Source organism: Stegostoma tigrinum, chromosome 40 (assembly GCF_030684315.1).
Source record: "Stegostoma tigrinum isolate sSteTig4 chromosome 40, sSteTig4.hap1, whole genome shotgun sequence".
NCBI lineage: Eukaryota > Metazoa > Chordata > Chondrichthyes > Orectolobiformes > Stegostomatidae > Stegostoma > Stegostoma tigrinum.
The window spans coordinates 1,753,496-1,769,410 of NC_081393.1; the positions used below are offsets into that span (position 1 = coordinate 1,753,496).

At 45.5% G+C, this 15,915-nt stretch overlaps 1 protein-coding gene across 1 annotated transcript; it reads left to right on the forward strand.

Moving 5' to 3' along the window:
* The first annotated feature begins 1,658 nt into the window (after positions 1-1,658).
* Positions 1,659-15,075, forward strand: plpbp (pyridoxal phosphate binding protein). The gene is made up of 6 exons (XM_059641129.1): positions 1,659-1,805; positions 2,516-2,591; positions 3,176-3,310; positions 7,488-7,630; positions 11,889-11,987; positions 13,489-15,075. Exons 1-6 carry the CDS (start codon positions 1,674-1,676, stop codon positions 13,633-13,635), a joined length of 732 nt encoding a protein of 243 aa, XP_059497112.1. The 5' UTR covers positions 1,659-1,673; the 3' UTR covers positions 13,636-15,075.
* The last annotated feature ends 840 nt before the right edge of the window (positions 15,076-15,915 follow it).

Sequence of the window (15,915 nt, forward strand, 5' to 3'; positions counted from 1 at the left end):
GCCCGCCCCACCACCCCACCCCCGGCGCCCCCTCGCGCCCCCCCCCCCCCCCCCATCCCCGGCGCCCCCTCGCGCGCCCGCCCCCCCCATCCCCCCAACAGATGCATCTGCTGCTGGCAGAAAGGAAAGAATGAGGACAAGTATGTTTCTGAGACAGTCGGAACTGCAGATGCCGGAGAATCTGAGATAACGCGGTGTAATTTCCGATGAAGGGTCTAGGCTCAAAACATCAGCCTTCCTGCTCCTCTGATAGTATAGTACTTTGCCTCCTGTGTTCATCCAGCTCCACACCTTGTTATCTCTAGTATGTTTTTGTCTTGTTGGTTCTCCCACGCCCTGCTGCAGACCCAGTCTAGCAGCTATGTCCTTTAGGATCCGACTGGCTCAATCTGTAGTAGCTGAGCCACTTTTGGTGGTGGACGTGGAAATCCCCTCCCATCTTCAGTGCTTCCTGTAAGTGTTGCTCAACATGGAGGAGTACTAGCGAGTTTTGAGAAGATTTGTAGCTCAGGTTGAGGTTCTGGATGTGAGTTTGCTCGCTGAGCTGGAAGGTTAGTTTTCAGACGTTTCGTCACCATTCTAGGTAACATCATCAGTGAGCCTCCAACGAAGCTTACCTAGAATGGTGACGAAACGTCTGAAAACTAACCTTCCAGCTCAGCGAGCAAACTCACATCCATGGAGTACTGATTCATCAGCTGCTGGAGGACGGTATGTAGTAATCAGCAGGAGGGTTCCATAACCATGTTTAACCTGAAACCGTATGATTTCATGGGCTCCAGAGTCCATGTTAAGGATTTCCCAAAACACCTCCCTCCTGATTGCATGCCACTGCTACTGGGTCTGCCCTGAGACATATCCAGGGAAGGTGATGGTGGTGTCTGGGACATTGTCTGTAAAGTGTGATTCCATGAATTTGACTGTTGGGCTGGTGCTTGATTAGTCTGTGAGACAGCTATCTCAGTTTTGGCACTAGCCCCCAAAGGAGAACTCTGCAGAGTTGACAGGGCTGTTTCTCCATCTTTTCTGATGCCTGGCTGTCCATTCAGTTTCATTTCTTTGAGACTTTTTGAAGTAATTGAAACAACTGTAGCTTGCTAGGTCATTTCAGAGGGCAGTGAGATCAACCACATCTCTGTGGGTTTAGAGTCACATATCAGCCAGATCAGGTGAGGATGGCAGATTTAGTGAGACAGATGGGTTTTTGTGACAATTGACAGGTAGTTTCATGGTTATTGTAGATTCTTAATATCAGATTTTGTTTTAAAGTTGAATCCAAATTCCCTCATCTGTTATGGCGAGATTTGAATGCAGATCGCCAGAACATTAACTGACTTTGCAGATTAATAGTCTAGCCATAGTGCCACTGGTCCATGAACACGCCTCATCACCATGTTGTCCCATGAGAGGGTGGCGACAGACTTTCTTTGACTACAGTTCTGATGGCTCTTGCTGTGCCATTTGTGTTCAGGAATGAGTTTGAGGTGGGGGAAGTGGGCGTAAGTGTTCCAGTCTTGTGAGCAAATGTTGAAAGGTTGTTACACGAGTTCGTGATCTGCTGAAGTTATTGCAAGAACTGCCCAAATGTATCCCAGCTCTAGTTAGCATGGTGTGCCACTGGATGCTCTTGCAATGCAACTTCTATTCCTGGCCTTGTGTGGGAACGACAGTGAATGTATAAGTTGGTGGACGGGCTCGGTCAGTGGTTAGTCCTGGGTCATATTGGGTTTCTGACATTGTTGCGATTTTCCCTCTGTTCTCACTCACAGGTCCAAGAGCTGGTGGAAAAAGCCTCTGACAGTCAGGTACAGTAACTGTCACTTTCTAGGCTTTTGAGTGATATGCTTAATTTATTGTCACATGTAGTTTAGTACAAAATACATTGAGAAGTGTTGTACGGTGTCAACACTCTCCATTGCCGTCTTAAAACACAGAATATAAAGGCAGCAGGATAGAGAAATAAGGTGTTCAACGTTTATAGTCCTTGTTAATTGCCATGGTCCTGGTGGCTGGGCACGAGTCCCCTTTGCCACATTGCTGCCAGAATGAAAGTTACCACCCATGGTTCATTGCCATATAGATGCAAAAATCCCATGGCGTGTGCCTAACCAACCTGCCATTCATTTGAACCCAGCAAGAGTTTTACTTTAACCGATTTGTCTACCTATGTCACTACAAGGTAGTTTGGTCTCCCTCCTCAGTTGTTCTTCAGGAGCTGCTGGAACCCTGCTCAATTGAATCACTGCAGCCTGTCTGCTGAAGATTCTCTCTGCAGTCAGAAAGGGCAATTTGAGGATTTTTGAGTTGACATAAATGAGATATTGTCAGAACGGGCCGGACGTGTGGGTGCATGCCTGTGTAGGTGACCTTGTTGGAGATGGTGTTTACGTCCATTTGCTGCTGTAGTTTTTGTTGGGGATGGGGGAGATTAATGTTTCTGTGGATTGCTGAGATGCGCATGAACCCACTGGTTTGGCCTGATCATCAAACTGACTCAGTTTTCCCTTGATTGCAGATTCTCTCCGTGTGCCCTGACATCAAGTGGCATTTTATTGGACATCTGCAAAAAAATAATGTCAACAAGCTGATGGGTAATTCTGTGGATGGCATGATTGTGCGTCTTAGTCACTGGGCTGTCAGGCACCCATTTTATCCTAGATCTCTCCTGATGACTAGCTGCTGGTATTCCTTGTGTTGATTGATTGAGGAGGAGCTATGACCTGCAGTTGGTGGAGTGACTGCCGTCCCACTCATTTTGAAGTGGCGGCTGTGAGATCGTTTACATCTCCTGAGAAGGCAGATGGGGTCTGGACTTGAATGCCCCATTTGGCATTAGGGATTGCAGCACAGTGAGAGTCCTGCAGGGGGACGATGGCCTTGATTGCACATCAAGGTCTCCAGGTGGAACTTGAACTGCCAGTTTGTGACTTGGAAGCAGAAGATTTACCCACAGCATCATGACTCACCCTGTGAGATAGAAGCTCGTGGTTGCAGGGCTGAATGCTTGCTGCAGTTCAGATGAGCAGGAATAGAAATGCGATGCAGTATTTGTGAAAGCAGTTTGACCAACGCAGCACTATTAGGAGCAATCATGAGGTTTGCACTGGCACACAGGAATCTCTTTCCTAATGTCTGCCTATTGACAAAGCCTTTCTTTTCGAACCTCCCCTGGTAGGTGCCCCCAACCTGTTCATGATTGAGACCATTGACTCCATCAAACTTGCTGATAAAGTCAACCAGTCCTGGCAGAAGAAGCAAGCTCCTCAGAGGTTGAAGGTGATGGTACAAGTCAACACCAGTGAGGAAGACAGTAAGTACAGGATCACAGTGACTGACCATTGTCCAGGGGTCAAATTTCCCTGTGAAGAGGCGGGGTGTTTTTTCTGCTGTTTTGCTGTTGAAACTTTGGTAATAGTGCTCTGTGTTTTGGACTGGTTCTATCTGCTTGTGAATTGATGTTAAATGTTTACAATGCTGTCTGAATACCATGTATGTGTATCACTCTTTTGAAGGTTGCGAGGAATTCATCAAGTATACAGTACAACAGGCTTTATTAACAAGTAGAGTACAGCAGCCACTGGTGTTGCTGAACTTGTATAAGATGCTTGTTAGACTTCAGCTGAATGCTTGTGATAATAAAGTGTGAAGCTGGATGAACACAGCAGGCCAAGCAGAATGCTTGTATCCAGTTCTCGGTGTGGCTCATTCCAAAGGGTGTGAGGACAATGGAGAGAATGCTGAAGTAGTTTCTGAACACTTCCTGAGGTGAAGAGAGGCTGTAGAAGTTGGGAATAAAAACTGAAAGAACTGCAGGTGCTGTAAGGCAAAGTTCTGAAGAAGGGTCACTTGACCCAAAGAATTAACTCTGATTTCTCTCCACTGTGCTGGATCATGTGAGCTTTTCCAGCAACTTCCGTTTATGTTTCTATAGAAGTTGAGGCTGTTTTCATTGGAGAAGAAAATAACTGAGTGGAGATTGGCTAGTGGAATTGAAAATGATGAAGGGCTTGGAGTGGAGTAGATTGTGACATTCCCAGCCCTGAAGGGATCAGGAGCAAGATGGCACACACTGAAAGTACTTGATTGAAGAGGGAGAAGTGACGTGAGGAAAAGCCGTTTCGGGCACCCAGTGGCTAATGTCTGAAATGCATTGTGTTGGTGTGTGAAGACCGATTCAATTTAGGTGTTTTGAAGGGATTGCAAGTGTTAGCTGAAAGGGACAAATGTGCAGCATGATGGGGGGAAAAAGCTGTGGAAGGCATAAGTCAACTGCTACTTGTAGGACTAGGCCAAACGTAATAGGCTAAATGGCCTCCATTTACAATTCTGTGACTTGGTGACAACAGTTTGGGAAATTTTGGGTGCAGCTGTAGAACATGTTGCTGAGATCACAGTTGGAGGACTGTTGGTCTCCTGACATACTTTGCAGATCTACCATTCTGCACTGCAGTGAATCCAGATGGTAGAAGGATCACCTTTCAAATCCCTCCCTGGGCCTGATTGGATCTGACACCATCCCCCCCACTTTGAGTGAGCCTGGCTCTCTCAAGTGATTTTGGCTTCATTGTTGGATGATCTAGTAACAGTCAGGTTAGTCTGTTCCTGGAACTGGGTTGCTGTGTTTGAGCTAATTTATTGTAATTGTTTGAGAAGCAGTACAGACAATGTTTGCGTGGCTGATTGCTGGGATGGGTGGGGTTGTGTTACAAGGACTGGTTAGACAAGCTGGTTTCCTGCTTTTAAGAGGCTGATGACATTGGCTGAGGTTAGGTTGTTAATATCTTTTAAAACGGAATTAGACAAATTCTTGAATAACAAGGTGTCAGAACATTGTGGATTTGGGTCAGGGTGGGGCACGCAGGAAAGCAGAACTGAGACTCATTGGTTAGCATCACTGCCTCTCAGTGCCAGGAACCCAGCTTCAATTCCACCCTCGGGCAACTGTCTGTCTGGCATTAACACGTTCTCTCTGTGGCTGTGGGTTTCTTCTGGATGCCCCAGTTTCCTCCCTTGGTCCAAGATTGCAGGTTAGGGTGGATTGGCCATACTAAATTGCCCATAGCATCCAAATATGTGCAGGCTGGGTGGGTTAGCCATGGGAAATGCAGGGTTACAGGAATAGGGTAGGAGGCTGTGATGCTCTTTTGAGGGGTCAGTGTTGATTTGATGGACCAAATGGTGGGCTTCCATACTGTAGAATACTGTTTTCTCCTCCCACTCCCAGAATCTGTATTTTCTCCAGTCCTCACTCCCTCTGAATTCACCCTTCTATGTTGAGATGTGCACAGCAAGCTGCCATAAATATAGTGCAGATAACGAGGTGGAGAGCTGGATGAACACAGGCTAAACAGCAAATGAGGAGCAGGAAGGCTCATGTTTCAGGCCTAGACCTTCCTTCAGAAATTTTTTCTGAAGCAGGGTCTAGACCTGAAACGTCAGCTTTCTTGCTCCGGTGATGCTGCTTGGCCTCCTGTGTTCATCCAGCTCTCTACCTCGTTGTCTCAGATTCTCCAGCATCTGCAGTTCCCAGTTCCCTCTGAAATAATTAGTGCATTCAGATTGACCATGCCCCATCTAGTGGCTGATAATAGCCTTTATAAGTATCAGGACTACCTGCAGCAACTAGTGTCAGCCACAGGATGGTGCTCAGCCCTTGAGGGTGAATTCAGAATGGGAGTGAAGGTAGATGATGGAAAGATCCTGGAGGTGAAAGGAGAAAACAGGAGGCATAGCCAGAGGGGAGCAATACTCTAGAGCAAGGTAAGACTGGCCAGGAGCCAAGGATGGGAGTGGGAAAGAGAGACGAGTTGAAATGGTTGGGTTTTCCAGGAAAGAAAGGCAGCTTGTGGTGCAGGGATTGTGCTGCAGATGATACTGAATTGTGGATGACAGTGTGAAGTGAATATATTGACACTATTTAATAATAATGTAAAGGTTGTCACCATGAAGTGGGAACTGACTGACTGTAGGAGGATGAGGGTTGCCTGCGGGATGTGTATAAGCCAGAGAAGTAGGAGAAATTTTCCAAGAGTGCAGTGGATGAACAGAGGAGAGCTTGACTAAACATCTCATCTGAAAGGTGATCCCTGTGACCTGGCAGCACCGAGTTGTGCAGTAGTGGCTCAAATGGGGTCTTAATCTTCAGATCTCTGGAGTGGGTTTTGAAGCCAGTACCATTGGACTGAGAGGGGTGTTAACCTATTGAGTGAGGGCTGGAAGCAACAGTAATGATCGTGCTACACTGTGGGGTTAGACTCCGACAAGGACAACACTGAAGTTTCTCAAAGGGAAGAGTGATGGATAAGTGCGAGTGCTGGAGCAAGCTTGGGAATGGATATTGAGAAGGTGCAAACTCTTGTTGGCCCTGGAATTGAAGATGCAGTCACCCTGTTTATTCTGAATTGCTTCACATGGAATTTCAGCAGAGAATTTGGTTATCTAGGTTCCTTATTGATGTGTGATTGTAGGTCAGGAATGTTTGCAAAGTAATAGCTTTGGAAACCATGTGGAATTTTATTGAGCAATGAGTTTGGGAAGATTAGTTTTGGAATGATTCTGTGGCCCTGGAGTTTTGGAGGAAAGGGCCAAGAATTTGGTGAAACAGTCCTTGATGGCAGCAGCAGGTTTTGGTGCCTTTGCAGTTGGTGGGTAAAGAAACTGCAGTTGTCTGTACTAGTTGATTTTCCTTTTTAATGTGAACTCCAGGGGTTTGACTCCTCCAAGACCTTGGTGTGAAACTGTAGACCTCCACCTGTCTGCGAGGCTGTAGTTCTGATTAATGACTGGACAAACACTAATGCAGGAGTGGGGCAGAGGGTGTCAGGGCAGAGGAGAGGGAGCACAGCTGGATGGGTACATGACATTTTTGCTGCCCTCTCTCTGTAAATGGGCAAGTTTTATAACAAAATATGAAATCAATGTGCATAAGGAGATGTCAGCATTTCATGGCCTCAGGCTTGATCAGAGGCATGTTTTCTGCAGTGCCTTAGAGGAGGGAAGCAAATCTGAGAGAGACAGAAGTTTAGGGAGGGACCCTGAAGCAACTGCTCTCAATGATGAGGTGATCAACATGGGCTTGCTGACGCTGCCAGAATGCAGAAGCACAGCGAATGAGGAAGATTACAGGAGAGATTCTGTACCAATTTGGAAAGAAGAATCAGGAAATTTTGTTTTGATGTGCCTTTGTCCTCAGAACCAGGGTCAGACAGAGTGCATCAGTGATAATGGGAACTGCAGATGCTGGAGAATCCAAGATAACAAAGTGTGGGGCTGGATGAACACAGCAGGCCAAGCAGCATCTTTGGAGCACAAAAGCTGATGTTTTGAGCCTAGACCTTCATTAGGATGCTGCTTGGGCTGCTCTGTTTGTCCAGCCCCACACTTGGTTTCCTCAATCAGAGTGTAGACTGATGGGAGTTCAGGCTTTCCCGAGTGTTCGTTGAGCAGGTGGAGGAGCCTTATGGTCAGTTGTTCTTTTGTTTTCCCAGGCAAACATGGGCTTTCTGGGGAGCAGACCGTGGATACGGTGAGACACATCCTTAGCAACTGCTCCTGCCTGGAATTTGTCGGGCTGATGACTATTGGAAGATATGGCTATGACCCAAGCCAGGGTCCGAATCCTGATTTCCAGGTAAAAGCTGATACAGACTTGTACTTGCGTCACATCTTTCCAAACTGGGGGCATGGCAAAATAATCAGACACTCGACTGAGTACTTCTGAAATGTTAGCACTTTTGTAATGTAGTTTATAAACAGGTGGCAGTCCGTTGGTGCACAGGAGGACCTGGTAATGACCAGAAGAGTGTCTTGGATGCTGGTTGAGGAATAATGTTGGCCCAAGCAGCAGAGAGAACTTTGCTGCTCCTCTTGACGCAGTGTTAGAGCACTGTTTAGACCCACTTTTGAGAGGGGCTTTTGGAATTCCTCTGAAAATCGGAACCTCTGGCAGTGTGGTGCTCTCTGTTCTGTACTAAGTGTGTCAGCCTGATATGAGCTTTTAAATTCCAGTGTTCTCTTTGAATCGGACTTGAATTAGTCATGCTGTTGTGGCAGGAATTCAACGGTGGTATCTGGATAGCTAGTCTAAGACCGTAATCACTTCACTTCAAGCCTGGATTGAATAAACTGACTTGAGCTCAGTAGAAATTCGTGCTTTTGCACAAGAAAAGCGAAAGATGCTGTAAAGTAATCCACTGGTGAGGCAGCACACGTAGAAGTAACTAAACGTGGAGGGGGATCATCTTTTGTCAGCACATTATCTGGTCCACCAGCCAGAATATCAGGCTCGGCAATCTTGTGTTTCTGCCGTGACTGCCTTTCAGCCCTCAACCCATAGAAGCAAGAGGTGAAAACACAGTTTGCGGTTAGGTAATCAAAACTGAGCCGCTTAGCCTTCTGTGTTGACAGTTTGTCTGGAAAGGCAGACTTCTTGGGCCAGGTTCCCCTCTCAGTGTTGACCCTTACTTTAGCAACTTTCTCAGTGTCTGTCTGCTGTCTTAAATTCAGGCAAGGTGTCATGTAGGGGTTAAGTGCCAAATTAGCTGTTGCTCTTAAAATTGTTTAAAAATAACAGGTTGCCTATTTAATCCAAGCGAGGAAACCTTTTTTCTGAGGGGTGTGAATCTTTGGAATTCCCTCCATCAGAAGGCAGTGGAATCTTTAAATGTTTTTCAGTTGGTGGGGGTGCGGTGCAGTTGGTAGATTCTTCATTACCAAGAGACTGAAAGGCTATTGGGGATATGCAGGAATATCGAGCTGAGATGAGCCTAATGTCAGATCAGCCATGATCTTGTTGAATGGCCTGGCAGTTTCGAAGGGCCACGTGGCCTACACTTATTTCTTGCACGCTTTAGTGGAAACACAGTTGTTCATGACCAATCCAAAAACAGCCATTAATCATCTGACACCGTGTTGTTTAATTTGTTAAGAGTGAAGCACGTGTAACTCATCACATTTCTGACCTGGTTTTTCAAAATAAAACTCGTGTTCTGAGTTTGTTTGCTTTTCTAATGTAAAAGCCCATCTCGTTCACTCCTGCTGTTCAGGCAAAGAAATCTTCTGTCCTTACCTGATCTAGCCTCGGTGTAACTCCAGGCCCACAGCGAGGTGGTGTGGCGACTCAATTATTCTCCGGGCAATTGGGGACGGGTAGCCACAGCCAATGACGTGCAAGTCTTAAGAATGAATGAAGACAGCTCCGTATGTGTGTTGGCTTTAATCATTTCACTTTGGTTTCTGATTTATTGGCTCACGTTTTGAAATGTACAAATGCATCAAATTGGATTGGTTCATTGTTAATGGTGTTTTTGACTAAGCTTTAAACTACAGACAGAGGCTTATGCCATTGTTGCAATGTTATGGCTCCTTTAGCACAACACTGGCCTGATTCTTTCTCCTTATCCTGAGGCCATCAGCCAACCCATTCATGTTTTTGTTGGCAGGTATCAAGTAATATGAAATCAGGGCAAGTGAATGGAGTTGAGATAGTGATCAGACATGATCAAACTCACTGTTGGAACTTACTACTTTTAATTCATTTGGTTCCGGGATGTGAAGCATCACTAACTGAGGTAGCCAATGTTGCCTGTCCTCAAGTGCACTGGAGAGGGCAGCAGTGAACTCTGTTTTTTGTTTCATTTACTAACGGGATGTGGGCATCTCCAGCTAGATCAGTATTGAAAGAGGCATAGTCTTACAGCCAAGAAACCAACCAGTTCATTGAACATAATGGAGTCCCACCTTCCTGCTCCTGGGCATTGTCCATCCATATACCCATCCAAATGCCTTTTAAGCGTTGTAATTGTACCTACATCCGCAACTTCCTGTGGAAGTTGATTCCACATGTGAACCACCCTGTGTTTAAAAAAAAATTGCTTGAATGTCTTTAAATCTCTCCCCTCTCACCTTAAGAATATGCCCCCAAGCCTTGAAATCCCCCATCCTAGGGAAAAGATAACTACCATTAAATCTCTCTATACTCCTCATTATCTTATTTTCTATGAAGTCTTCTCTCAACCGTCTACGCTGTGGCGGTGGGCGGGGGGGGGGGGGGAGGGGAGAAGGGGGGAACTCCCAGACTATCCAGCATTTGTTTATAACTCAAACCTCCCATACTTGGCAACATCCTAGTGAATCTCATTGGATCCCTCTCCAGCTTAATAATATCCTTCCTATAGTAGGGTGACCAGAACTGGACATGGTATTCCAGAAGAGATCTGATCAATGTCCTGTACATCCTCATAATGATTTCCCAACTCCTGTACTCGAAGGACTGAGCAATGAAGGCAAGCGTGCCAAATGCATTTTTAACCACCCTGCGTATGTGTGATGCAAACTTCAAGAAATTATGTACCTACACCCCTAGGTCACTCTGTTCTGCAACACTGCCCAAGGCCCTGTTGTTAATAGTTGGACCAAAAATGCAAGTACCTTGCATTATCCAGATTGAACTCCATCTGTCATTTTTCAACCCATTGACTCATTTGTAATATTAGAAAACCTTCCTCACTGACTGCTATGCCACCAATTTTGGTGTCATCCGCAAACTTATTCACCATGACTTCTATATTCTCATTCAAATCATTAATATAAATGACAAACAAGAGAACCCAGAACCAAGCCCTGTGGAACAGGACTGGTCACAGGCCTCCTGTCTGAGAAACAATCCTCCAGTCATTAAATCAATTATGTATCCAATTGGCAAGCTCTCCCTGATTCCCATGTGACCGAACTTTAGTAATTAGTCAACCATTATTGGCCACCCCTGATTGCCCAGAGGGCAGTTCAGAGTCAACCACATTGCTGTGGGTCTGGAGTCACATGTAGGCCAGACCAGGTAAGGATGGCAGTTTTCCTTAAAGGACGTTGACCCACTGTAGTTCTTGGCCTCTAGGTAAACCCACGATACTGGTCGGGAGGGAGTTCCAGGATTTTGACCTAGCAACACTGAAGGAACAGTGATATCTTTCAAAGTCAGGATGATGAGTATGGCTTTGAGGGTATTCCTGTTCGTCCCACTGGGGTACGTTAGCCTTCTAGATGGTAGTGATTCTGGGTTTGGAAGGTGCTGTCTAAGTACTTTGGCCAAGTTGCTGCAGTACATCAACGTTCCTACTAAAGTGACAGGAATGAATGTCCAAGGTGGTGGATTGAATGCCGAACCAACTTGAGTGAGTAAGTCTTGTTCATCAACATCTTGTGCTGATGTAGTGGTCATGATGGAGCAAAATGTCCCAAGAGACTTAACAGTTCCTGCTAAACAATCATGTGGAGATAGCGGGTTAAGTGAGCAGACAGAGGATCAAGTAGGGAGGTTTTAAGGAGCATCTTGAAGCAGGAACTAAATGCAGAGAGTCATGGCCAAGGCCTGGCCGTCACTGCTCGGGCCTTCTGAAGGTACCGGATTTCTTTTTTGGGGGCGTGGTGGTGGTGCAGAGAGCTCAGTTGGTTTTGGGTTTAGAGGAAACAGAGAATAGGGAAGGTCAGGGTCATGGGGTGTCTGAAAACTAGCTGGGGAGGTCCATAAATACAAGATTGGGTGAGCGGGACTCGGTATGAATTCCGAGACCTGCTGTCAGTCAAGCTGAAGGGGCTCAATGACCTTTCAGTTCATGTCTTGCTGTTTATCTCTCTTCCCAGCCTTCCATGTTCATTTATCTTTGATAATATATGTTGTTCTGAGCTTTTCTGTCCTTTGCATTCCTGTGTCTGATTTGCTGGGGTTTGGTCAGACGCGTGCTGATTCTGCTTGATGGGCTATTGGTATCTGTTCCATAGTGATTCTTTGCTGGGGAGGACTTGCTCATCTGCCTCTGGGCAGAGCCCAGAGGTTAGCATGGTAAGCACTGGATTCAATTCCTGACCCAGGTTCATTTCTTTGTTGATTTCAGGTGTTGGTAGCTCGACGTAAGGAACTTTGTGATCAATTAAACCTGCCTCTGGAAACAGTGGAACTAAGCATGGGCATGTCAACAGACTATGAACACGCTGTAAGTCTCTCTAATTGTTCTGGATTTCCTCTCCAGTGGGTTTCTAATCTCTCATTTCCTTGCACAAATAAATATTTTTGGTTTTGACTCTAATGTGTACCAGACTGTCTCTGCTGGGACAACTGACATCTGGGTGGCAGGCACCACACTTGCTTTAATTCCTGCAGTGACACACACAGCACAGAATGTGGCAGAAGCCTTGATTTCCTCATTGTCACTAGGTTACCCAAATGTGCAGCCATGCTATGTGTCATTCACCATGATCTCAGGGCAGGGGAGAGCTCCCTTACTGGCACTGGCAGCTCGGCGATGTGTGGGAGTGGCCTTTCCGCTCCCAAAACCCACACATTCGACAGGGATCCCTTCCGATTCCTTCCTGTTCTGTCCCCTCCCCCAACTCCTGACCTCCTCCTATTAAAAGAACCAGCCGGCTTGCATTTTTTTCTACTTCCTTTCACGTCCCAAATTGCTTTACAGCCAATTAAATACTTCTGAAGTATAGTCATTGTGGTATTTAAAGAAAATCAGCAGTCAGAAACACATAGCAAGATCCCACAAACATTAAATTGCAAACACAAAAACAGAAATTGCTGGAAAAGCTCAGCAGGTCTGGCAGCATGTATGAGGAGAAATCGAAGCTAATATTTCGGATCAAGTGACCCTTCCTCTGAACTGATCTGAAATGTTAACTCTCTAGTTTCTCAATACAGATGCTGCCAGACCTGCTGAGCTTTACCAGCAATTAGTTTTTAGCTTCTGATTTACAGCATCTGCAGTTCTTTAAGTTAATATTAAATTAGTTGCTGGTCTTTTCCTCCTAAGTTAAACAATAATGAGCTGACAGTGTTTATCTGTCACTTGGACATGTGTTGAACGTACTGAAATGTGATAGGATTGTGAAACTCCGCTGGAGCTGTCTGTGTTGCACTCTCCTCCCTACAGTAGTCTTGTTGGTGTCCTTGCCTGGGATACCTGTATAAGGTACTGACATGCCTCGCCCCTTTCCAATTTCAGCACTTTGTTGGCTTCAGTTCCCAGCTACTGAAATTACTCTGTTTCAGTTTGGCAGGGGCAAGCAATGTAGGAGAGGACAGACAGTGAGAATTGTTTTCCTCACAAATGGTTGTTAGCTCCCTGAAAGGGCTTTGGGAGCAGTTTCAGTGGTAACAACTCAGCAAGGAAAGAACTGCAGTGATGTGGGCTAAGAGATGTTCATGTGGGACTAGCTGAATAGTCTGGTCCTGTGCTGCAGCTAACTCTGATTCTAACTGTGCTGATGTGGACCTTTTCTTTCAAAGATAAACTTGTCTGCACTTGGTAAAGTTTTTGTTACGAAGAACTTTACCGAAGTGGAGCAGGCAAGGCTGGCACATTTGTCCCGTGTAGACTGTAGTGCTTTGTGCAGGAATTGGGAGTGTATGTCTGTGGGAGAGGGGGAAGCAGGCATCAACAAGCCAAGGAGTGCAGGACATTGTCCAATATTTTTTCCTTTTACTGGCAGATCGAATTGGGGGCGACCAACGTAAGGGTCGGAAGCACCATCTTCGGAGAACGGACATATCCAAACAAGTTGGGCATGGATGAGGCCTCAAAGGAGATGAGGCAGCCAGTGGCATTAGCAGGTGGACTGACTGCCAAGGCACCTTGATGTAGAAGCCAGGTGGAAGGGAGAGGACCAGCTCCCTTTCCACCCTTTACATGCTCTTTTAATCGAGTCCCGCACAGCAGTTCCTAGCATTTTTAAATGGTACATTTCAAAGGAATTTGTTTTTGATATTTGCTGCATCATGTCGGGTGAGAGTGCTGGACTCATAATACACTGATAATGAACTGGAACAACAACCAGATGCTTGCACTATTAATCAATGAATCTCAAATTGATTCAGGACAGGAGGTGACAATTTGGCCCATTGATCTTGTGATGGCTCTGAAAGCACTGCCTAATGAATTCTGGTTTCCTGCTCTTCCTCTTCGCCCTGTGAACTATTTCAAAAGCTCCCATTCAAAAGTCAGAACTGAATCTGCTTCCCCCATCTTTTCTTGTATCTGAAATTAATAGATGTAGTACAGTAAATAAATACAAAAAGATAAGCCCCTCTCTCCTCTGCTGCTTCGGCCAATCACTTGCAATTGGTGTTATCTGGTAAAGTTACTTCTCTGCTGTTGACTCCGTTTGTGAATGAGTTCAGTCCATTTTAAAAATGTCAATATTCCTGCAAATAAGGAGGTGGTCTCAGTGAGAAGGGAGATGAAGCTGTCAGATGGTCTGATAAAATGTGTTGGTTTCCAGTGTCCTGTGGGTGACAGGGATCTGCCCTTGAAATGATGCCAATTCATGACCTTAGTCCTACACCATGAAATGGCCAAGCCAGTTTCTACCTTCTGTCACTGTCATCTTCTCAAGGGGAGGTTAGAAGTGAGGACCAAATGTGGACCTTTTTTGGCAAAATTCACAACCCAAATTTGTGTCAAAGCCTAGTTCTTTTGAATTTGACCACTCTGTCAGAGCAGTGAAACTGGAGGGTGAGATTTGGACCAAGCTCTTGAATTACACCATCTCTAGTCATCATTGCCAGGTTCCCCTTCTGTACCAACACTCCTTCACTGTTTCGGAGAACCCTTTAAGTAACTACACCATCTGATTGCACTGGTTCAAGAAGGTGCCCTACCTGAAGAAGCACTGGGAATGGCCTTGTCTTTACCTAGCACCAACCTACGTTAACTTGCAGTCTGATGTCTCCATTCTCAATTGCCTCACTAGCCTTGTGTTCCTCTGACTTTGGCCTGATGTACCTACCCCTTCCACTCTCTTTGCCCCATTATGGACAGCTGTAACTTGAACATGAAGCCCTGAAACCCATTCCCTCAATCTCCCCTCTCTCTCTGTTCTTGTGCTCTCGCTCTCGATCCCTCTTGCTAACACTCCTTAAAGCCTTTGACCATGCTTCGGCCGACCTGTCCTGACAATACCACTAATGGCTTTTTGTTATTTTGTCTGATGTCCCTGTGAAGCACCTTGGAATCTTGTACTGTGTTCAAAAGGCTCTATGTAAATGGAAGTTGAATAAATGAACTGTTGATAATTGTCGTGCTGTGTCCTTGAGTCATTGCTAGAGTCACGAGGATTTTGACTGCGAGCCACACAGTAGATTGGAAAGAAGGCACTGAGATGTCTCTGTGATTGGCTGAGGTTGGACTTGGCGATAATCTGCAGCCTGATTTTTAACTGGAATTCTCTGAAATATGATGATGTATTTGGGAGAGGAAAGGAATGAAACTGGCTTTGTTTGGTGTTGCAGCTTTCTCAAGGGATCCAGTCAGCAATGTGTAGACGAATGCTAATTTTCAGTGACTTCAATGTGGTTTGAAAGGATTGAACATAAAATATTTTTGAAGTGGAGCAAGAGTATCAGGTTTTGATTAAATGTTGAAATGCGGTTGGCATCGACAAAAGCTCAAGCTTTCTTCCTGTTTGTTTACAAATTACTAAGAAACTCTGCAGTAACTTAGTAAACACAGATCTCACTAATTCCACATACAGGACAACTAGATAAACGCATGGAGGGGTCCTGTCTGGAATATGAGCATCTGCAGGGCTGTTTTGGCTACTTGTCTACGGTACCATGCTACATATCTGAAAGCATTTTACCAACACATGCCATACTGTCTCAATGTTCTTTCCAACCCCACAGCCCAAACCGTTTGCTTCAATATCAGTTAATTCAGTATTATTGGAGAACAGAAGAGGGCCATTCAGTCCAGCATGTCCCTGCAGGTCAAAAATATCTGACTCAACCAAGTCGCTGTTCCAGCTTTTGGCCTGCAACCCTGGAGGCTATAACAGTGTAAGTGCGCATCTGAATATTGCTTCATAGTTACAAGGGTTTTTGACTTGAACACCCTTTCAGGCATTGACCTCCAGATTCGT